The sequence below is a fragment of the Herpailurus yagouaroundi genome, unplaced genomic scaffold (genome assembly GCF_014898765.1).
Source record: "Herpailurus yagouaroundi ecotype Mexico unplaced genomic scaffold, PumYag 196, whole genome shotgun sequence".
NCBI lineage: Eukaryota > Metazoa > Chordata > Mammalia > Carnivora > Felidae > Herpailurus > Herpailurus yagouaroundi.
Genome location: NW_024412427.1, coordinates 32,126,662 through 32,150,563, shown reverse-complemented (window position 1 = coordinate 32,150,563; position 23,902 = coordinate 32,126,662). Strand labels below are relative to the sequence as shown.

At 39.9% G+C, this 23,902-nt stretch overlaps 1 protein-coding gene across 5 annotated transcripts in view; it reads left to right on the top strand.

Annotated features, from left to right (window-relative positions):
- RALGAPA2 (Ral GTPase activating protein catalytic subunit alpha 2) overlaps positions 1–23,902 on the top strand; it is a 329,216-nt gene that overhangs the window by 231,987 nt on the left and 73,327 nt on the right. For all 5 annotated transcript variants that reach the window (XM_040447849.1, XM_040447847.1, XM_040447848.1 and 2 more), the window contains one exon: positions 11,198–11,325. In XM_040447849.1, the coding sequence (XP_040303783.1) occupies positions 11,198–11,325 (128 nt within the window). The remainder of the gene's footprint in view (positions 1–11,197; positions 11,326–23,902) is intronic.

The window sequence follows — 23,902 nt, the reverse complement described above, 5'->3', positions numbered from 1 at the left end:
TTAGCTTCCCACAAAAAAAAAAAAAAAAAAAAAATTACAAGGCATACTAAAAGTCAAAAACAAACAAACAAACCCAGCTTCAAGAGACAGAGCTTGCAGGCATCAGAATCAGACTCAGATTTGGCAGAGATTTTGAAATTATCAGACCAGGAATTTAAAATAACTATGATTACTGTGTCAGGGCTTATAATAGAAAAAGTGGACAGCATGCAAGAAGAGATGACCAATGTAGCAGAGATATAGAAACTCTAAGAAAGAGTTGAAATGCTAGAAGAAAAAAACACAGAAATGAAGAATGCTCATCAATCAACTGGACAGCTGAGGAAAGGAACTGTGAGCTTAAACATAAGTCAGTAGAAACCTTGAAACTGAACTACAAAAGGAAAAAGGATAAAAAAAAAAAAAAAGCTGAGCAAAACATTGAAGACCTGTGGGCCAATTATAAAAGGTGTAATATACACCTAATGGGAATACCAAGAGGAAGAGAATGGTAGAGAAGAAATATTTGAATTTATAAGTAAATATACTTTATATAATATATTTTAATATACATGAGAATTTTTCAAATTAATGACAGATACCAAACCACAGATGCAGAAAACATAGGGAATAAATACCAAGTAGGGTAAATACTAAAATATCTATACCTAGGTATATCATATTTGTACTATATGTTATAAATTGAATATTTGTGCCCCTCTAGAATTCATTTTTTGAAACTCAACCCCCAAGTGTGATGGTATTTGGAGATGGGGCCTTTGGGAGGTGATTAGGTCATCAGGGTGAAGCCCTCAGGAATGAGATCAGTCTTAAAAGATACTCCAGAGCATTCCCTTACCACTTCCTCCATGTGAGGACACAGAGACAGCCATCTGTGAAGCAGGAAGCAGGCTGTCACCAGACACTAAGTCTCCTGACATCTTAATCTTGGACTTCCCAGCCTCCAGAATTGTGAGAAACTAATTTCTGTTGTTTATAAACCACCCAGTGTATGATACGTTGTTATAGCAGCCCAGACTAAGGTACTACCAAAAATCAAAAACAAAGGGAAAATCTTGAAAGAAACCAGAGTTAAAACATAACTGTAGAGGAGCAAGTCCAAATATTACAGTGGACCTCTCTTCAGAAATCATATAAAAAGAAGCAAGTGGATTAAAACATTTAAATTGTTGTGAGAAAGAAACCTGCTAGCCTAGGATTCTGTGTCCTTCAAAAGTGAAAGAAAAAATACTTTCTCAGACAAAACTTAGGAAACTTGTGGCCAATAGACCTGCCTTACAAAAAAAAGTTAAACTCATCAAGAAGGAAAATTATGCAGATCAGAAACAGAGATCTACTTTAAAAAGGAAGAGCGTTAGGGAAGAAATAAATGAAGCTAAATGAAATCTTTCATGTTCCTTATTCCTAATTGATCTAACAGATAACTGTTCCAAATAAAAATAGCAACTATGTATTCAGTGATTGGATAAGTAATGAATGACAGCGACAGTTATGAGGATGGAAGGGAAGAATTGGCAATGCTCTGTTGTAAAGTACTTGTACTGCCCGTGAAGCAGGATAGTGCTATGAAAGAGGACCTGGATTAGTTGTAAGTGTATATGTCAAACTCAAGAACAATCACTGAAAAAAGTTTTTTAAAAAAAGGGTATCAAAAAATAAATAAATAAAAAATAAATAAATAAATAAATAAAGGGTATCATAGATATGCTAAGAGAAAAACTGGAATTATATAAAATGCTCAATAAAATCAGAGAAAGCAGAAAAAGTAGAAAACAACAAGAGGAGCAAGTGAAATACAGTAACAAATACGGTAGATATTCATCTAACTAGATCAGTCATCACTTTACATATCAAGAGTCTAAATGTACCAATTAAAAGAAAAAATACTGTCAGAGTGGATTAAAACAAAAACAACAAGACCCAACTCTATGTTGTCTACAAGAAACCCACATTAAATTATAAAGACACAGATTAAAAGTAAAGGGATGGAGAAAGATATCCCACACTAACCCAGATCAGGACTAACTGTGTTAATGCCAGACAAACCCTGTCTTCAGAGCAAGAAAATTATCAGGGATGAAGAGGGGCATTACAAGTGGGCAGAGAAAGTTCCTCTAGGGGGTGATGTTTAAGTTCCCCAAGAGATGACCCTGAATGGAGCAGGAGCATCAACCAAAGAGGACAGAAAGAACAAAGTCCTTACACAGGACATGAGCTTCATGAGTGAGGAAAGCTATCTACTGGCCCTGGGATGGGGAGAGGAAGGCTGGGGGAGCTGAGAGCTTCCATGGCCCCATGGTGAGGATGCTGAACTTGATGAGCTTAGAAAGGCAGGCAGTCTAACCACATTTTTTTTTCTGTAAAACAGGGACAAAGTGTCAGCCTCATGGAATTGTGGCAGGAATTATATACTTTATACATACGTACACACACACACACACACACACACACACACACACACACACACACACACATATTGAGCACTGAGCTCATAACCTGGCCCAGAAGAGGGAGTTTAATAACAGTAGCCCCAGCCATTGGGCTTATCATTAAAAATCAAATATTCCTGGGCTCTTTAACCTCTTGTTCTATGATTCATTTGTTATTCTGTCGTGATATAACCTCTTAATTAATTCCAAAATAGATCAGTTAATTATGTATATTACTTTAATCTCCAGTTACTAAAAATCATAGATTCCAAAGGCATCAAAGGAGAAGTTTTAGGCCCAGTTAATGAATCAACCTACTATAAAAGACATTCATAGATATGCCATGATTGTTCCCTAAGGGGACTTTCTCCCTATTTGGAAGTTCTTTTTCTGTGTCTACCCCAGGCTCTGCAAAATAGAGTGTCAGTCTGTTTTTGCTTTTCTTTCAAGAAACCTGTCCAAGTCCAATGAGCCATTTTCCAGCTGGTCCCTCCTCAGAGAGCATTGCCCTTATAGAGTTACACGTTCGCAGAGGACACTGTCATGCCTTCCCCTTTCCTCATCTGTTCTAAGGGAACAACAGATGATCTTTAAGGGCTCTTCTACCTCTGCCATCAAGGATTCCAGGACCTGCTACAGTTTCTCCCTCTGGGAAGTTCACAATCCTGTAGTATGAACTTATGGACTGAAAGAGTATATTTGGACCCATAAAGTTATGCTTCAGATGTCAGCATCAGTGACAGATAGATTGGTTAAAAAATTGCATTGAAGTACAATAACTTTCCCACTGGCAAAAACAATAGCAGTTATGTTATTCACCAGAAAGACTGAGTCCATAGACTGAAAACTTTATCAAAATTTTATAAAAAGTAAAATGTGTTCAATTCTAAGCACTCTCATGTGCTCTGTGGTTCCATGGGTCTTGTACAGATCAATTCTTGACAGGAGAATCCCTTACTGACAGGCACGTTTGGCTTTGGAGTAACCGGAGTCGAGCTTCTCCAGAGGAATATCCTTGGCCACGCCATGCTATGACATGGAAAGCCAGCACTGGTCAGCTTAGCCCCATGGCTATTCTTGAGTCTTTTCATTTCTCTCTGAGTGGTACTGATGCTCCACACATTCCCCTAGATACCTGTTGTAGGTCTTCCCAGTCCTCAAGTGCACTTTCCAGCCTCCTCTCCTGCCTTTCTCCCTTTAGCGGCCCTGCCTCTGACTTCCCACTGGGATACAGAAAGTCCCTCCACCTCTGTGTGCAGCCGTTTGCCTCATCCAGCCACAGTCTTTGTCTTTACTTCCCTATAATGCATCTAACACCAACTAATGCTCGGCCAGATTAGCACCTCCCAGAATACATTGTGGGGACACCACCTTAGCAAAGGGAGCCAGTGCCCCCTCACCCTTTTGGCTCTGCTTTCTACCATTTGTCTGAGTGTCCCTCTCCTTTCACACATCTCTGCCAATACCCACAGTCATGACCACCTCCCACACTATGGCTTCTGTGGCGTCTCTCAGCTAGAAGAGGACTTTCTGCTGTTCCAGAACATTGTATCTGTACCCATCCTAAAGCTTTTTTTTTTTTTCCTTTTCCTTTATTGGCCTTCTTGAATGTATAATTTTATCTCCCCTATGAACTGTTTATGCTTAAGAGTTCTGACTTATTTACCTCTGTATTCCACTACAGCCTTACTGGGGCTTTGATCAAAGCAGGCAAATACATAACTAGTAAACAGGAAATCTGAAATCTCTTCCCTTTTGACCCAGAAAGATTCTATGTATTCTTCAAATTTTTCAGGCAAGAGTTTGGAGTCCTATAATCCATTTTCCCCCAAAACTATCTTCTATTATTTAGAAAATGTATTTGTGTAATATAAAGATTAAAATATATGGAAATAGTCTCTTTCTCAGAAACATAGCTTATACTTCTCTTAAAGTTTTTACCCTTATCTCAATATTATACGGTTTTCCTACCTTGTCTGTCATTAAGATAGTACTATTTGCAAGCCACTTCAGGGATTAATATAGCATTTGAATGTGTCAGCCACTCTGTGAGGGGAGTAGGACATACCATGCCTCTCCTGGGCTCTGAATATGTCCATATGTGTAAGTGTAGTAAGTTACCAAGGAGACTTGGTTTCTTGGCAGCCAAACCAAGTCCAGAATTTGACTCCTGGTTGTCTCGACGTCTGTGAGCCCAGAAAGGTGTTCGTTTTCACACCTGTATGTGGATGCTCATTAATGAAAGGCTGTTCACATTTTTGTGGTTCTGTGTACACATCCTGTGTACACTTTACAGGCATATGTGTGGAGTCCAGCAGAAACTCGAAGCTGACCCTGTGCATTGTCACCCTCCTCTTGCCTAATAAAAGCAGTGCCAAAAAGCTGGGTGCAAAAATCATGTCCATATTTTTGTTATGAACAGAAGCTCCCAGTTTTCAAAACGGGTTGTATAACTGACCAAACTGGGCAAGTCAAGCCACCCATACTCTGCACGTATAGCTCCCAGTGTGGCCTGGATCTCTGTAGATCTGCACATGGCAGTGTTGCAGTTCTGGAAGCTAGAGTTATCCACGAGGAACTTGAAGAGAGCTCAATTGTTCACTACCTTGTTTTGGAACATCAAGATGTCTGGACTGAGTCTGTGAGATATTAATTCCCACAAATCAACTGGAGATTCCAGCTCATTTTCTTTCTGTGTCCCAAAGATTCTCCTTTGCCCTGGCTGCAGCAGCTGGATACCTCCTCGTGCTGGCACGCTAAGCAGTATTTCAGGATGAACTTCAGTGATGTCACTTCTCCACAAAAAAAGCTTTCTCCACTTTCATGATATCTGGCTGAGAGAACCTGGGTGGTTCTGGGCCTGGATGCAGGCCTGTTAAGGAGAAAACCACATGGGCTACACTTTCTAGGTTTGTGCTGCCTCTCCCAGATGTGATCGAGACTCCACAGGCATCTCCTAACTTGCAACTGGTGAGGAAATCTTACTAATCTCAGGCTCTGGTCATCATGCTGGGAGAGGGCAGTTGTGAGTCAGAAACTTTAGTTTGTTGTGAACATACATGCGTGATGGATGAAATGCCAGGTTATGGTTCTGATTATTAATTGTATTAGCCTTTTTCCAAAGAGCCAGATTTTGATCCTGGTTATTCTCTCTGTTGTGTGTTTATTTCTATTTCATTTAAGCCTACTTCTGTCTTTATTATTTCTTCCCTTCCAGTTTCTTTTGAATTATTCTTTTGGATTTAAATATTTCTTGAGCTGGGTGCCTATCTCATTAAGTTTCAGTTTTTATTCCTCGCTCATATGAGCATTTAATCCCACATATTCCCTGTCGTTACTGCTTCAACATCTAATATCTACTATTTTCATGATTATTTAACTTGACATACTTTTAAGTTAGTATTTTTGTTGACTCCTGAGTTATTTAGAAATACATTTCAGGGCGCCTGGGTAGCTCAGTCGGTTAAGCGTCTGACTTCGGCTCAGGTCACGATCTCGCAGTTCATGGGTTCGAGCCTCACGCCGGTCTCTGTGCTGACAGCTCAGAGCCTAGAACGTGCTTCAGATTCTGTGTCTCCCTCTCTCTCTGCCCCTCCCCCACTTGTGCTCTGTGTCTCTCAAAAATGAATAAATGTAAAAAAAATTTTTTTTTTAAAAAGTATGTTTCTTAATTTCTAAACATAGATGTTTGTGCTGGGTATTCTTGTGTTGCAATTTTTTTTAACTTAATGTGTCTTTGGGCACAGAATATAGATTGTATGATTTCAGTCCCTTGAAATTGAGACTTGCTTTACGACCTAGAACAGGGCTCAGCAAAGTTTTCCTATAAAGGATCAGGTGGTAAATCTTTTAGGCTTTGTGGCCCACAGAGTATCTGTGACAGCTATTCAACTCTGCCATTGCAGTGTGAAAACAAGTATAGGCAATATGTAAGTGAAGGACTGTGGTTCTGTTCCAGTACAATTTTATTCTTGGCTGATTTTGAATTTCAAATAATTATTACATGTCACAAAATATCTTTTTCAACCATTGAAAAAAGTAAAAACCATTTTTATCTTGTAGGCCTTACAGAAAAGGCACCAGGCTTGGAAATAGGCACCATAGTCTGTATTTGTGGATCGTTGGCCTACAATATGGTCAGTTTTTAAAACTGTTCTGTGCATGCTTGAAGTGGATGTGTCTTCTACAATTGTTGGGTGAAATATTTTGTATGTATCCATGAGGATGAGTTTGTTATTGTGTTGTTCAAACTTTCTATATACTTGCTTGTTTTTTACAAAATATTTTTAATATAGCATTAATAAAGAAAAGGGTACAAATTATAAGTGTACAACTTGATGTTTTCAAAGCACATTATTTAATGCTTCCCAGATGTAAACATAGGATATTGCCAGCCATCAGAAATCTCCCTACACTCCATCCCAATCACTAATCTCTCAAAAAGGTAGCCACTTTTCTATTTTGACTTCTGTCACCATTGATTGGTTATACCTGTTTTTGAACTATAGATGGAATTACATTATGTGAACTTCTTTGTGTCTTTGTTTCTTCTTTGTTTCTTTCACTCAGCATAATATTTGGGTCATTCCCATGATGTTACATGTAGTTGTGGTTTGTTCATTTCATTACTATGGAATATTCTATTAGTTGAATATACCACAAATTTTTCATTCATTCTCCTGTTGATGAACACTGAGGGTATGTCCGGTTTGGTGAATATATGTGACTTGCCTTTTCACTTTCATTATGAGCAGAATGTTTTACATTTTTATTAAGTCCAATTTATTTTTTTTATTTTATGATTGGCACCTTTTTATACCCTAAGAAACCCTTGCCTGACCCAAGATTGTGAAGATTTTCGCATATATTTTCTTCTAGAAACTTTGTAGTCTCAGCTTTACTGTTTTGATATATAATCCATCTAAATGTTTGTGTGTGATATGAGGTAGAAGTCAAGGTTAGATATGACTATCTGCTTGTTTTAGGACCTTTTTTGAAACAGACTTCCCTTTCCATATAAAATTGATGTGCTGCCTTTATTGCAAATCAGTTGGATCAATTCTTGGGCCCTGCATTATGTTCTGCTGATATATTTGTCTTTCCTAGTGCCAATGTTATTATATATTAATTAGGATAATTTTATAGTATGCCCTGAAATTAGGTAATATAAATCTTACTGTCTTGGCTAACTTAAGTTTTTCCATTTTAATATGAATTTAGAATCAGCTTATCTATGTCTATGAAAATAGCTTGCCAAGATTTTTATTTGCTTTGTGCTGTATCTATTGCTCTCTTTCAGCAGACTTGACATCTTAACAGTGTGGAAACTTCCAATCCATGAACATTGTACATCTTTCCATCTTTTAGGTTGTCTTTGTCTTTAATTTATCAATGTTTGATAATATATATATCTTTTATCAAATTTATTCTTAGTTATCTTATGGTTTTGATGCTGTTATTATTTTTAAAAGTCTTTTTCTGGGGCACCTGGGTGGCTTAGTCAGTTAAGCATCTGACTTCATCTCAGGTCATGATCTCACAGTTTGTGAGTTTGAGCCCTGCGTCAGACTGTGCTAACAGCTCAGAGCCTGGAGCCTGCTTCAGATTATGTGTCTTCCTCTCTTTCTGCACCTCCCCCACTTGGGTTCTCTCTCTCTCTCTCTCTCAAAAATAAATAAACACTTTTTTCAAGTCATTTTCCAATTGTTGGTGGCTAACATTCAGAAGTATAATTGATTTGGAGGGTATATTATATACTGTGACCTTTCAAAATCCAGTTGTTCTAGTTAAATTCCTTTGGATTTCTCATGTTCATAATCATGTTATCTAAATAAATAACTTCACTTCTTTCTAATCTTTAGGTACCTTTTTTTTCTTCCTTTCTTTCTCTTATTTTCTTTATTGTAATAACTAGGACTTTCAAAAATGTTGAATAGAATATGTGACAGACATCCTTGCCTTTTCAGATCTTAGGTGGGAAACATTTAATATTTCACCATCATTTATGTTACAGGTTTTTTTTCCTTTAAGATTTCATCAAATTGAGAAAGTTCTCTTCTATTCCCAGTTTTTTGGGAATTTTTTTTTAATCATGAATGAGAGTTGATTCTATGTATGTTTTTTCTGTATGTATCAAGAAGGTCATACAGTTTTTCTTCCTTATTTTATTAATGTAGTAAATTGTATTAATGGATTTATCATTGTTTAACCAATCTTGGCTTTTTATGGAAAATACTACTTGGTCAAGATACGGTGTCTTTTATATATATTGCTGTATTTAATTTGCTGAGAATTTGTAAATTATTTTTACATCTTTGTTGAGGGATGTTAGTTCACAGTTTTCTTATGTCAGCTTCACATGTCCTCTCCTTTGAGCAAAGAGTCTTCCATTTTCCCCAGCCCCTCTCCCAGTGCCAACCACAGAAAAGGTATTCCACAAGTAAATAGTCTTCGACACAAGTTAAAAGACCTATTCTGGAGACCTGTATTTGTTAAATAATTTAAATTATTTAAAATAACAGTTTCACCCATTCAGCCAGTATTTGCATCCCAACCATGTGCCAGGCACAGTGCTACTCATTGGAGGTTTCTCTCCACCATCTCCAGCAACTGCTTCTCAATCTCCTTTGATAATTCTTCCTCATGTCTTCAACCTCTACACATTGGAGGGCCACAGGATTAGTCCTTGAACCTTTTTTCTTACTCATCTGATCATCCAATCTCATGGCTGTAAATACCATCTATAAATAAATAACTCTTAAAAATCTCCAATCTGGGCTTCTCCCTTGACTTCCAGCCTGATATATCTGCTGCCATCTCCATATATCACCTCTGGATATCTAATAGTCATCTCAAACTTAGCATGTTTAAAGTTGAAACAGTGACCCTCCCTTTTGGTCCTCTCCATTTCAGGAAAAGGTGGCTCCAACTTTCCTATTGCCAGGCATAAACCATGGCATCATTTTTGATGCCTCTTTTTCTCTCCCACTTCATTAGTAATCCTCAGCAAATCCTATCTCCCTTCAAACTATTTCTGGAAACCAACCACTTCTCCCCACTTCTGCCACCATTCTGTTCTAAGCCATCATCATCTCTCGCCTAGATTCTTCACTAGTTCCCTACCTGGTCTCCATAATGCCTACTACTTGCAATTTTCCCAACACAAAAGCCAGAACATACCATTAAAATGTAGGTTAGGGGTGCCTGGGTGGCTCAGTTGGTTGGGCATCCAACTTTTGATTTCAGCTCAGGTCATTATCTCACCATTCATGGAGATTGAGCCCCACATCGGACTCTGTACTGACAGCACATGGCCTGTTTGGGATTTTCTCTCTCTCTCTCTCTCTCTCTCTCTCTCTCTCTCTCTCTCTCCCTCTCTCTCTGTCTCTCTTTCTCTCTCTCAAAATAGATTAATAAACATTTTAAATACATAAATAAAATGAAAATAATATCACATCTCCCACTTCCCTAAACCCTCCAGAAGGCTTTAATCTTGTGCACAGCAGAAATCCAGAATCTCTAAAATTTCCTATAAGACCCCTCTTATTACCTATCCAGCTTTATCTCCTTCTGTTCTTTTTCTTGCTCACTGAGCTACATCCTCTGTGGCTTGCTTGCTTTTTCTTAACCATAGTAATTCCACTCTCACCACAGGGCCAGCCTGGAGTGCTCTCCCATCAAGCTTTTACTGAAATGTCATCTTCTCCTTGAAGCCATCCCTAGTCATGTGCTTTTAAATTGGAGGACTTCCCCCTCAAAAAGAATCCTATTGCTCTTCCTGCTTTATTTTTCACTTTAGCTCTTTTACTACCGGATACATATTTTATGTATATATTTTATATTTATATTTTCTGTTTTATGTACTCTTTATCCTCTCAAACCTCCAATAAATTCTAAGCTCAACGAAATGAAGAATTTTATTATTCACTGCTGTGTTCCCAGGGAATAGAACAGTGTCTGTCACATAATAAATATTTTTAATAAATGATTAACAAGCAAGAGTGAATAAATACATGACTTACAAAGCAGACCCAGTCTTTGACCTCATGGAGCTGACAATCTCCATATTGGTAAATGGAGTTGGTGAATTTCTAATGGAAAAAAAAAAAAGACAGAGAGAGAGAGGAAGAGAAGAAAGAAATCCAGAAAACACAGGCACCAGAACCTTGTGGGTTGCTCACATTGTAAAAGTGGGTCCAGTGAAAGAAAGCCAAGCCTCTAATAAGGAAGTAGAAAGAAATGAGGATAACACAATTATCTTAGAAGCAGAGGAAAGAAGGTTTAAGAATGAGGACTATAAGTAGGACTTTGTAGCTGTTACCAGCGATAGTCACTATCTCCTTTAAGAGTCAATAGGCATCAGGATCCATGCAGAAACACTGCCAGTTCCACACTGGTTTCAGAAGGATGCAAGGCTAGAGGTGTGCGATGAGATGCAGCGGTGTATTGTGCATAATCCACGTGATGTAGACATTTAGAAAGAGTAATGCTATTTCTCTAAATGGCAACACAAGGGGGAAAAAACTTAGTCATAATTTGTCATGAGAAGTTTTGCTGAAGAGTTCATAGTGGAGGAGTATTGTGGAGCAGACCTGTGTCGCTTGATCCAAACCCCTCAACGTGTATCCTGCTAAGATCAGCATCTCTTTGTGGTTGACAGTCTGTGTGGTCATGACAGGTCCAAGACATCCACCAGCTGTTCTCAGGTCTTTGGTTTGGCTTTTACTGGTTTTTTGAAAAGTAAGTGTTTTTTTGTTTTGAATTAACAGGTTCCATTTTTTGGGCCTCTGTTTGATGGAGCCATAGTGAGTGGAAAGCTATTGCCAAGCCTTATATGTGCCACGTGCATCAATGCCAGCAGGGCTGTGAAGTGCCTCATCCCACTCTACCAGAGCTTGTATCTTTTTGCTTGGAGTATGTAACCTATTAACCTTCCCGGAATCCTGATTTCTGGCAGTTTTTCATGAGAGGTAAGTAGTTCCTGGGTTGAAAAGGGAAGAGAGAAAGTTTTTTAATGTGTGTTGAAAATGACATTGTATGATCTTCAGACCGTCTGTCAATTTATCTTGAATATAATAACACTGTGCTTCACCAACCTCCAGAAGAGTTTATTTTCATAATTTAGTCACGTAGGTTTGTGCCAAGAAGCTGTGACTGTCAAGAGTGGCTCCTCTGTTCTTGGTGTTTTTGCCTGAGGTCAGGATCCCCTCTGCCCATCCCTGTGGGTTACAGTCTATTGTGTGGAGAAGGTAGGATGCCGAGGAAAATGTAACGGGGTCACCCAGAGTACCTACCCGAAACCAACAGCAAATGAAATGACTCTAATCAATCAAAGAATGTGGCAAGTACCAGTGGAGAAGTACAAATGGCCTTCTAGAAGGTCAGAGGAGGGGGAAATTGCATCTGGTTGAGGGTACAGAGAAAGGCAAAGTGAAGTTGCATGGGGACTTACCGTTGAGAATGGCTAAAAATCCTTTTGTAATTTTTCCCAAATCTTCACCAACCCTTGATCGCTCTAAAACCAGGAGAAATTTCACTATTGTAATTTTTTTCTCAGACATCAGTTGGCATGCTATAGTATTTATGCCTAGGCATAATGTCTGATTATAACAAAAGGAAACTAAGGTGACTTCCTAAAATTGATGCAAAAGGCATCTGACCTCCTAGTAAAACTTAGAATCTCTTTGTTTCTAATTGGTATTGACAATGAATATGAACATACTGTGTTTGAACTCTCTCTATACTTGTCCCATTCCAGCCATTAGTGATGTGTTGCTGAAGGGGGGTCGAGGGTAGGTGAGAAATATCATGTGTGAATAGGTACAGTTCATGAAAAATACCTTTCATTAAAATCTTGGTCACTGTTGATTGATATTCTGTCTTTAGATTTAAAAAAAAATACATATGCCATGTGGCAACTTGGAATTATCATAGAAATTAGTAGTAGAAAAGAGCTATTAGGTCCCATCTGGTCCCTCCCCGGGGGCCAGGGCAGCATTATTCCGTTCTGCATGCTCCCTCGCGCTTTGTCCAGGCTGGTGGTGCATGTTTGGGAGATGGCATGCTTCGAAGTGATATCCACAGCACTCTAGACTTAATCTTATAGCTGGTGTCGATTCAGCCTTTAGCATGGGGGGTTTTATTTCGCAAACGCTTGAAAGAGGTTCTTGGCAGAGATGAGAAAGACCTATTCAGCAATTGGCTTGTCAGCTTGCATGTCAACTAGGATGAGCCGGACACTCATCAGTCAAGTATTTTGGACCAAAGCAAGTAAAAATCATTTGCAAAGAAGAAAATTCCACTCCATGTAAGTTCATTGTGATTTTTGTCACGCCACTTTCCCCACTTATCAAACTTCTCATTACAAAATACATGCTTCGTTATTTTGTTCAACACCGCTTTCTCAAAGAAGAATCAATATAGCATCAGAATAATCAGGTTTAAGGAAAACAATACTGTTAAAACTTCAAAAGATAGGATTCAGTGTCACTTGAAAAACTTTTCAAGGAATCACATTAGATAAATGTGGATGCCAGCCAGGGCTACTGATGTTAATGCGGGTTATTAAATACTGTATTCTTCAATAACTCATAAAATAGCCAGGTTGACATCTCAGAGGACAAGTTGGTAGAAGTTAAGACAGGAAAAGTAACAAAACCTATTATGTTGCTCATTATTTTAAAAATTTAAGTATTTTTCTTTTATAGTTTGAGAAGATTTAATTTGTGCAGTTCAAATAAAGTACTTAAGAAATAAAATACTATATGGGGCGCCTGGGTGGCGCAGTCGGTTAAGCGTCCGACTTCAGCCAGGTCACGATCTCGCGGTCCTTGAGTTCGAGCCCCGCGTCGGGCTCTGGGCTGATGGCTCAGAGCCTGGAGCCTGTTTCCGATTCTGTGTCTCCCTCTCTCTCTTTGCCCCTCCCCTGTTCATGCTCTGTCTCTCTCTGTCCCAAAAATAAATAAACGTTGAAAAAAAAATTTTTTTTAAAAAAGAAATAAAATACTATATATAATTTTTATAAAGATACAGGGAAAACTTTGCAATTACTTAAGTACTCTATTATGTAATTTCTGCCTATAAAAGTTCTAATACTCAGGCCAGAAACCAAAAGTATAATAATAAGAATAGTTGAGAAAAATAGAAGAAAAAAGAGGGTTTTTCGTACTTTTATTCTTTAAAACATTACTGGTTACTAATTTTTAAACTTTTTAAATATCTATAGATGTCAGCTGAGGCTATTAATAATTAACTGTTCCCTTAACATTTTGTTAAAACATCCTGGTCCTCACATGCTTTGGCAAAAGTTTGAACTGATTTGTGTAGCAGCTGAGTTCTGGAATTTACTGCTTCGTTGAGATAAGTCTTAGATTTGAATTTTGAAAAACACTGAATAACCTAATACATCCTAATTGCGAGTGTCCCTTTGTATTCTCATTTAGCTAACCGTGTAGACTCACGAACTGCCGAGCCCAGTGCCAGGAGCTTGGGATACACAAGGAGCAAGGCAGATGGGGTTCTTGTCATGCACTTCACAGAGAAGACGCACAAACTAATACCATTGTATAAAGCAACTAAATAGAGAGTGGGAGTGAAACAGGGCCAGGGTAAGGGCTCTCTGCAGAGAAAGCATGTAGGCTGAGGTTGGAGGGATGACAGGGAACCAGTCCCCAGGGAGGAGGATAGCATTCCAGGAAGAGGGCACTCTAGCAAGCGCAGACGTCAGAGTGTTCTCAAGTGGTAAACTCAGGTTTTTTAGGATCTAATGCATGATTGAGCCCATCAGAGTACCAGTGACAGACACAAGGGCAAGCTTCCAGCAGAGGTGGTTTCTGGGGGATACCTGAGGAGGCCGAGCTTCCCTAACTCTGTCACCTCGTGGCCCACCTTGAAAGTTCTAATCTTAGTACAGCATCAAGTCTGCCCGGTACTAGGGGCAACCACCCCAACCCCTGCAAGTCCTCCCTAGGGCTGAGAAGATCAGTAATACTTTGGACATATCTGAAACCAGTGCTGGCTGTATAACCCAGGGCTCCCAGTAGAGAATGAAAATCTAGAGGCCCTCGTTCAAAAAGCAGGGAGGGAGAAGTGCCTTAAAAGATGCTACAATATAAAGCTTTTTCCATTCCTTCACAGTTTTTCTCTCAACTTGTCATGGTGTTTTTTTATTTGCTATTTAATGCCAATTGAAGTCAAGAAATATTAAAATTTTAAATTATTAGCATTAATATTTATCGGTATTTATATTGTATAATCCCAGTTTAATATGCAAATATAAAAGTATTTAGCTCATATATGGAATCACAATTACACAGTTCATATTTTGTAATTCATACATGGATATATTTTGCTCTTAACAGAACAGTGAAAACGCAGCACAAAACTAACTTACCTATTTTTACTTCATTCTTCATATGCAATATGTAACAAACCATCTTCCTTCAGTTTACTGGTAAGGAAGGACTGACAGAAAAAAGAACTGGGAGTCCCTCTGTTTTTCCCCTTCCATCTCTGTCATCATTTTCGGACTAAATTGTTGGCTAACACAGTAATACAACTAAGGATCTGTAGGGGTTCTTGGTTACTCTTGTCCCTTAGGACAACACTGCTTATTTTCTGTGCTCAAAGCAAGTTCCAATTCAGGTGGAAAGTATGGCCTCTCAAGATAGTCAGCCTCCCCACTTACTCAGTCTTGGTGGTGACACACTTCTTGTGTGCCCTCTCTGAGTCCCTCTGACCAGGCATTGTGGCTCCACCACAGTCTTGCTCCTGGGACACTGCTAAGGCTGTGCAAGGAACCAGCATGTTCTATGGTTCCATATGGTTCCAACAACCATATGTTGTATGTATTTCCTCTGCCCATGAGCATGCTCCATTGTCTCACCAGACTTCAAGTGCAGAACACGATATCAAAGATAAAATTATTGAGAACTTCAGGAGAGCAACAACAGAGCATTCAACGAAGCAGGGCCCGTTGTAAGCACTGTGCAGATGCTCAGGTCACATGTCCGTGAAGCCCTCCTTGGTACCCATTTCAGACCACCTCCCTCCCCCAGTATGAGTTGGGGAATTCTGTTCCTAGGTATTTATTATGTTTCATTCCCTTCCTAAAGCCAGGCAGTATATCCTTTGGCAACATTTCATTGGCATATGAACCAAGACCCAATAAGGAATGAAGCAGCTTGCATGTATGGGCCTAGAAGGCACAATTCATTTATGAGAACAGATTTCTGAGAAAGCATTGCTATTATCTGTTTCCCTGAGATATTACATATAGTTGTGGGTGCTGACAAAGAACGGGAAATTTCTTTGTAAATACCAGCCATTTTATGTGGGCATTCCTGTGACCCCATTTTGTTTCTAATATTAAGGTTACAGTTGTGAAGTAGAACATCACCAAACTGCTCATTTCATCCAAACGTCATTCGGGTACCAGAATGACTATTTTATGAACAAGGGACATGTTGTTTAATTCAGACCTTCTTTCAGTCCTTTAGAGAGGAAGCACTTGTTTTGTTTTGTTTTGTTTTTATATTGACCATAGATAGCCAAGCATTGAACCTGAGACAAATGAAGAAAAAAGCCGATGGAATTAGTTTGCAATGGTTATTCTTATCTTCTATCCTCTCCCCACATAATGGTTGATACTTAAGCACCCTAAATAGTGTCAGTTTTGATTCAGTTTTATATAATATTTAACTAGAAGTAGAAATGTGAGCAGTAATGTATCAATTTTGTTCAGTAACGTTCAAGAAAGCACACCAGTTCTTACTAAACAGAGGACTGGGCACATTGTTGGAATGGATTTGCCTCTCTGGGACCTTTTTAAGCAGTAAATCCAGCTTAGAATCAATATCAAAGGAGTTCTTGTTTGGGGTACCCCTGGCTAAATGATCAAACAGTTGGAACTGTGTGGTGAAGGCTCACAGAAGACTGAAAAATACCATTGTCGTACATGATCAAGAAAAAAACAGTGAACACGATAGGGATGTATTTGGAAAGCACCCTCAGTAACCGTTCAGGCCAGCCCCTTTGTCGTTCCTGAGTTTTCCGGTTATCTTCCTCAGCAGGCTAAATCAAATCTTTCAAGTGGAGCCCTCATCCTATGGCCACTGCTCTTCTGAGTGACGAGGGCCAAGTCACCTGCCATCTGCTTTTTCTGTCCCTCATGGGCAATCAGGGGGCCTATTCCCGTGCCTAGAATGTTGTAAATGGGAAGCTTGCCACATTTTATGTTTACAGTTCCGAAGCCAACTAAAGATTCCAAAATTAAACGATGCTCGACTGATGGAAGTTCCCAAATTATTGGAGCCAGGGCTTTCGTTCTCCTCCTCAACTAACTTGTTTCAGGGAAAAGGTGGCCACACAACATACAGTGTGCCCATTAGGAGGAACTCACCCTGAATCAAACAGATGGTGGCTTTTTGAAATAAACGTCCACTTCAATAGAACAATAGCCACAATGGCATTCACCATCTCTCCTCTCTGGAAGTATCAGCATTTGATGGAGAGGACTGGGCTGCCTAAGGAAAAGTAATTTTACACCTCATTCTTTCACCAGTGAAATTTAGTTTTATTTTCAAGTAACAGATATAGTTGGTAATAAATACAATAGCATAGCTTCTCTCTTAGACTTATGACTTGCTAATATCATTATTAAGTTTTATTCTCAAATTATATACACCTTCAAAAGAGTGGCCTCTCTCCCTAAAGCTGTAACAGTCCCATTTCTGACTTCTCTGGTGGAATCTTTGGTTCTTTTTCCTGGGAAGATCTTTAGTTTCCTCCATTTGTCTTAAGACACTTAAGAGCATAGGAAAAGGAGTCAGACAGTACTATGTAGTATGTTTTGCCATGCAAAACCAGTGTGCATTTGTCATCGTTTACTGTGTCCCTGCCATGTGGTAGGCACTGTCCTAGCCCCTGGGAGTAGAAATATGAATAAGATATTGCAAGTGAGAGTACAGAGTTTGCTCATGGACCAAGCTCTAAAAGAGCACATCACATTTGAGAACCACAAAAGCTTCCACATGGCAGAGTGTGAGACACACACGCACATGTACACACACAGTGAGAATGGAGGTGATGGAGGCATTTAAGGGGCAGTGGGAGGAAGTGACGGCCTGATCATAGGCGGTGGCAGGGGATGGTTTGGATCCCCACGTAAAGCAGGTGGACTAATTCAGCATGGGACCTGCTAGATTTCCTGGGGTGTAGAGGTTAATGAGAAAACAGTCAGGGACAGACCGCTCCAGAGTATCACATCTGAGGAGTTGGCTTGGGAGGAGAGAGAGGGAGAGGGAGGGAGGCAGAGGAAAATTTCCAGGAGAGAATAGTATCACAAAAAAAGTGAGGAGCAGAGAAATGAAGGGTCACCTTCAGCAGAGTGGTCAGTAGGACACACCCTCCTGATGGGTATTATCTGTAGCTTATTCTAGCAGCCTCAAGTCTTCACCTGGGGAATTGGGTATGATAAGACCTAGAACGGAATTACTTCATAAAAAAAGGAAAAACATATTAGGTATTAGCAGCACTGAAAAGAAAGAAGGTACTCCTGGGTGGGCTGGAAGTGCTGGAGAACTGGAAAAGCATGTGAGGGGCCAAATTCAAGAGCAGCCTCCAGAACAGAGTAATGCTCCAGAGCGGAGGGCATGGACAGTGCTTTCCTAATCCACACTTCTAAACCAGCCCTAAGGCAAAGTGTCATTGTGATGGGGATTTACACCACTCGATATAGTTCCAGCGTACATTCTACTAAAGGCAACAAGCATTTGATAAAATTTTGGCAGGCAAACAATCTCTTGCAGAAGACAGAGGAAGCAAATGAGGGGAACTATTATTTGGATCTATTCCTTAGCAGTTTGAAGGATGGGATTTGTGACTTTGAATGTTGCAGAAGGTAATGACTTTGTACTAGAGTTTGTGTAAGAATGGGAGAGAAACAAGTAGACCTGCACCCTGACACTTGGGAACCGCATTTCAAAAAAAAAAAAAAAAAATCTGAAAAAGAGTTCAGATCAAGAATTGGCATACTCCTGTGGGTGGGTTGAGACTGTAAAAGGGAATAAGAAATAAGGGATTTTTTCAAATTGGGGATGCATGGAAGAGTAGCCAGTGTAGTTGCGTGGTGTGGGTTCCAACAAGTGCATATTTAACAGGTGTGCATCCAGACTAAAAGAGGAGCTCCACGCTGCCCTGATAGAAGGCTATCGCGTTAACCTTTATCCCACTTGTCATCCATCTTCATATACCAAGGGACAGAAAAGTGTCTGAAAAGTGTGTGAATTGAAACTCAAATCACTGGGGGGCGCCTGGGGGGCTCAGTCGGTCGAGCGTCCGCCTCTTGATTTCAGCTCAGGTCATGTGATCTCACGGTTCATGAGTTCAAGCCCCGCATCGGGCTTCATGCTGACTGTGCAGTCTGCTTGGGATTTTCTCTCTCCCCTCTCTCTCTGCCCCTACCCTGCTTGCTGTCTCCCAAAATAAATAAATAAACTTCGAAAATTTTTTAATAAAAATAAAAAAATAAAATCCAAATCACTGAGAACACTTAAGAAGGGAAAAAAAAGCACTAGAAAGTAAGGTCCAGTCTTCAAGGCCATTATATTTCTAGTTATAGAACAAATTTCCTACAGCAGTGTCAGATTCACAAGATTTAGAAATCAAGTAAAATAAAGGATGCACCAAGAACTGAAAATAGGAAAATATTTTCCTTATTTGCAAATAGGATTAAAGGATGAATTTTGAAATGTTGCATGGGCCCCTCATAAAATTGTTAGACTAGATTACTAAATAGCTTGTGAGCCTTCAGAAAAGAAGGAGTTTAAGAAGAATACAATATCCCAAATACACTCATTATATTTGATAAGAGCACTATTTTCAGAGATTGAGAAAGCTTATAAACATAAAATCTTAATTTTCGTAAAACACAAGATTAAGTATCATAGTCATCTGGCAAATAGGAGAAGGAAATGTGGGCCCATGGGAGCTGGGTGACTTCACTATAGCTACAGGGCATTAATTCATGGACTGCCAGTTGAGGGGGCGGGGGGAAGCCCTTTGTGTCTCCTGCACCACAGCTTTTGCTCAACCCCTCTGCCATGCAACAACTTTTTTATCAGCAACTTTCTCAAAGGTCCAGAACACATGTTTATCAAAATAGTACTTTTCAGAAAGCTGAGAGGTTCACCTCAGTTGACAGAGGGCAAAATCAGAAACCAGGATTATGTCAATAGATGAGGCTTTTAGGCCCAAACCAACAAGATGAGATTTAGCAGGGTAGACTAACGCCATGTGCCTGGGTTTCGACAGTCAGCTGTGTGTGTACAGGATGGGGAGGATGGGGCATGACAGCAAGTCACTGAGAGATGTCTGAGGATTTTGGTTAAGCACAGATTTGAGGTGAGGAACCAGAGGTCCGGGTCACAGAAACAAAGGCATCGCGCCTCTGCCCCTACAGCCTCAGCCCTCACTGTGAACGTGGGTGCTGCTCTGGGGCCCACACTGTAAGGAGAGACCTTGACCAAGCTGGAGCATGTCCACACAAGTAGTGACCACTGTACGTGAGGTCTCAGGGAGCCATTAAAATCAAGAAGGAGTTGTTTCAGGAGCCTGGATTTTTCTAAAAGAGGAGACGGGGCTGTAAAACTGGGACCAATAAACAGAGACAACAGAAGCACCTCTTAACTCAAAAGTCAAAGCCAGTGCTCAAAAACCAGAGTGACAAACCAGCTGCCTGTGGGCTGTATCCAGCCCCCAGATGGGTTTGTTTGAACTGCACTTGGCCTCCAGTATTACTCCTGAAGATTGACTTTGTCAGCCTTACTGAAAACTCGGAAGATTTTGAGCTTTCAAAAAATCTAGGTTTCTAACTTGAAGAATCAGAACCTTTGACTCCACTGGGCCTCTTTTCTTGCTGGCAGCAGTCAGCCTCCTTAAAAGGCTGTGTGCTCTGCTGTTCACCACAGTACCTTCCAGCGCTGAGGCCTAGATGGTCTCCCTCTGGGGGTTGAGAGGGTTAGTGGGCCAAGCAGGTAAAACAGTGCTAGTCTTTGGTAAGGAATCAGTTAAGTGTTAATGCAGTTATTTTTATCATATTACCAGCTTGGAGTTTTAAACCTCTATTGTAAAAAACTAGAACCACCCAACTGTGGAGTTAGGATTCAAGGAAGTATTTACCTTTTCCCACCACAGGTGTTAAAGGCTGGAGACTGTCTTTCCTGAGTGACATGTAGAAGGTCCTCCTTGGTGTGAAAGCATGGCTCCCTGGGGTGTGGGCTGCTCTTGGTGCCCTTGGTGCCTGGCGAAGAGGCCTGTGAGAAGCACATGGAACAGGGGAGATCTTCAGGGAGTGGGACAAAGAAATCATTTTTTGCTACTTTTTGCGGTAAAGTGACATCACTATTAGACAAAAGACCATTCCCTCCGGAAACGTTAGCATAAATCTCACAATCTGTGCAGAAACCAGGTTGGTGGTGTCATGCTTAGGGAAATAGCAGCAGCAACCCAGCTTTCCACTCTGCCCCTCTTGGATCCATGGCTGTTGGGTCACGTGTAGCCAGCTCCTTCCCACTGTGGGACCTTTGGATACGGTGAGCTCTGCTGACCCTAGACATTCCTCTTGAGTCTCTCCTGTGATACAGATCCCTCACCCTCCCATAGCCATCTAGCCCTCTGACACTCTTTTTGCCAGACTGGGCCTCCCTTTATCCTCTTCTTTCTCCTGATTATACTACAAGCTGCCCAACAGCGGTCTTGTCTCAATTTAGTTGCTATCCCTGTCTCGTACCTCCTAGTATATCATAAATCTGAGTGTGTGTGAAGGGAGAGAGAGGGAGGGAAAGAGATTGATTTGGTTAAAAAAGAAAAAAAAAATGGAAAACAGACAAAAATAAATTATATTTTATAAAATAGATTTTTTTATTGAAAACCTCATTTATCCAAGAAATATAGCTCTACAAGTAGAATATGTATCTATGTATGTAGATATAGATATATTCTCAAAGTCCCTTTTATTCCACTTTTGCATATTTAAGTTGATAGCTGGATCCCCAACACACACTTATAGCAGCACCTGACACATGGCAGGTACTCAATAAATACTTCTTAAGTGAACTATATTGTCAAAAATACATAGATGGTAGTATTCGAGAGGAAAGAAGTGTTAGAATTTTTTTAATGTTTGTTTATTTGGGGAGGGGGGGCGGGGGTGGGTAGGAACGTTCAGTGTGGAGCTCAGCTCGGGGCTCAGTCTCACAACCATGAGATCATGACCTGAGCCGAAATCAAGAGTCAGACGCTTAAGCAACTGAGCCAAAATTAGTGACTTTATATTTGGCTTTTAAATTAATGGAATTTTACTAAGAGCCGTGAAGAGTAGTGGCTATTCAGTTATCCCATGTTACTAGAGTGATAAATGTATTTAGTTAGTTTTTGAGAGACAGACTGAATTCAAAGAGTGTCAAAGACAGAAAATTTACAGACAAGAAGAAAGTGAGAAAAACAGGATGTTGCCAGGAAAGCCATGGCCTCCTAGGAGAGTAGTGCCACTCCAGTCTGAGGAAGAAAGAAGTGTCCGGAAAGGCCTTAAATAATGTGGGTGTCAGAGTCTCCTTCTAAATCCTAGGGATATAATTGTAGGGGGGCTTAAAAAATTCTTAATTGTATGTAAATTTTATACACGTAAATAAAACGCCTGCAGTGCCTAAGGGAAGCTCTCCGCGTGTCTGAGACCTGGAGCAGGCTGGGCCTTGGCGGCACATGCAAATGCTGACAGCTGAAGTCACTTGTTGGAAAGTCCGCAAACTCTGGTTACAGCTGCATTTGTCAGTAGCTTTAAGGGAAGTGTAATCAGCCAGAGAGATTAATTTGCATCTCAATTAGAAAAGAGTCGGGAGGAAGCACTAAGGTCTGGTGCAGGAAGGTTGGGGAAGAAATCTCACTGAACACAAAAGCCTCCCTCCCTCTGTCCTCCAGCTGAGTGGAGGACAATATCTGAGGTTTCGTTTCCATAGGGACCAGAAGCCTGCTGGGCCCCAGAAGAATCTCGGGTTTGCACCGTAATCATTTGGTCATGATGACACAAATTCCACTGTTGTTCCCAAATACATTTTGCTATTAGAAAGCTATTACAAAAATGGAAATGGTCATCATGTCAAAAGCATGCGAGAGGGTATTTGCTGACCCTACTTACCTTTTTTCATAGTGCCACGTCGATATCTGGGCCCTTAACATTTGTTAGTGTCTGAATATTCAAAGAGCAAAAGGTCATTCCATAAATGACAATATTTCTTTAGCATTCACATGACCACTTTGGGAATGGCGACAGCATCAAAGGGAGCCCATTATTCCTGATTCTCCCACACTATTCAGTAGTAAGCAAACAAGATTATTAATTTAAAAACACAGGCGAGGAAGAAACATGGAATCTTTTGGCCACAGAGCGTGGAAAAACTTCTGAAAATCACAGCCCTTTTTATAATCCTGGCAAAACTGAAAGAGGTATCCCTAACCTTAACTTTAAAAAGCACATCATCGTATTAATTTTAAATTTTTCCTTCGAATATTACCTAGTGGTCATTTTCACAGGCTTTGATATTTATACCAGGTAGGTCCTTTGTTTTCAGAGAAGTTCATCATATTTTCAAAATTCTGTACTTGAATCTAGTGAGAGCTGAAACTGAATCATTTATCCATGCCAAGTTACTCTGCCATAACCAGGAAGGGCTCACCCTTGGCATTTTTGGAGGAAGACTTTGATTTCTAGTTTATTTTGTTCCCTCTCAAATAGTTAATTCATTGGCTCCAGCTTCAAAGTGGGAAAACAGAAAAAGAGTGAGAAAAAACTGAGTCATGCATTACAAACTGTTGAATGAAACTGAATTCTTTTTTTAAAAAAAAAAAATCAGGGTTTTAAATTAATCTTCCCATGCTGGAAAGGGGGAAGAAACAAGTTTCCTAAGGACAATCTCTACCAGTGCCTACAGACTGAAATAACACATTGCAGCGAGACATCAGAACCTCTTAATCCAACATTAATCAAATTTCAGTTTACTAATTATCAGTCCCATTTTGAAAGGAGCATAATGCCATAAACAGCATCCACAGAACATTTAGTAGACTCTGGGATTATAAGCAATATATTTGAAAGTGAGACTTTCTGTTATTCAAATCTCCAAAAAGGATAATACATGCCTTATTATAATAAGAGATTGTGCAAAGCCAAAGAAGGACAAAGCAGGCAAGTCCAAATGGTGATCCCTTCTGTGCCTGTCTGCCTTCGCCTTCCTGTATGCAGCGAGCTCCCTGCAGGTTTCTGAGCTAGAGTAATTTGCAACACACTCAAGTAAATTTTTTAATCAAAGCAGAATACTTTTTTGGTAACCTGTGGGTGAGTACAACCCAAATGCCATCATTTCTCATTGTTGGCCTTGAAAAGGAATTTTTTCTAGTTTACTACAGTGACATTTTACCAA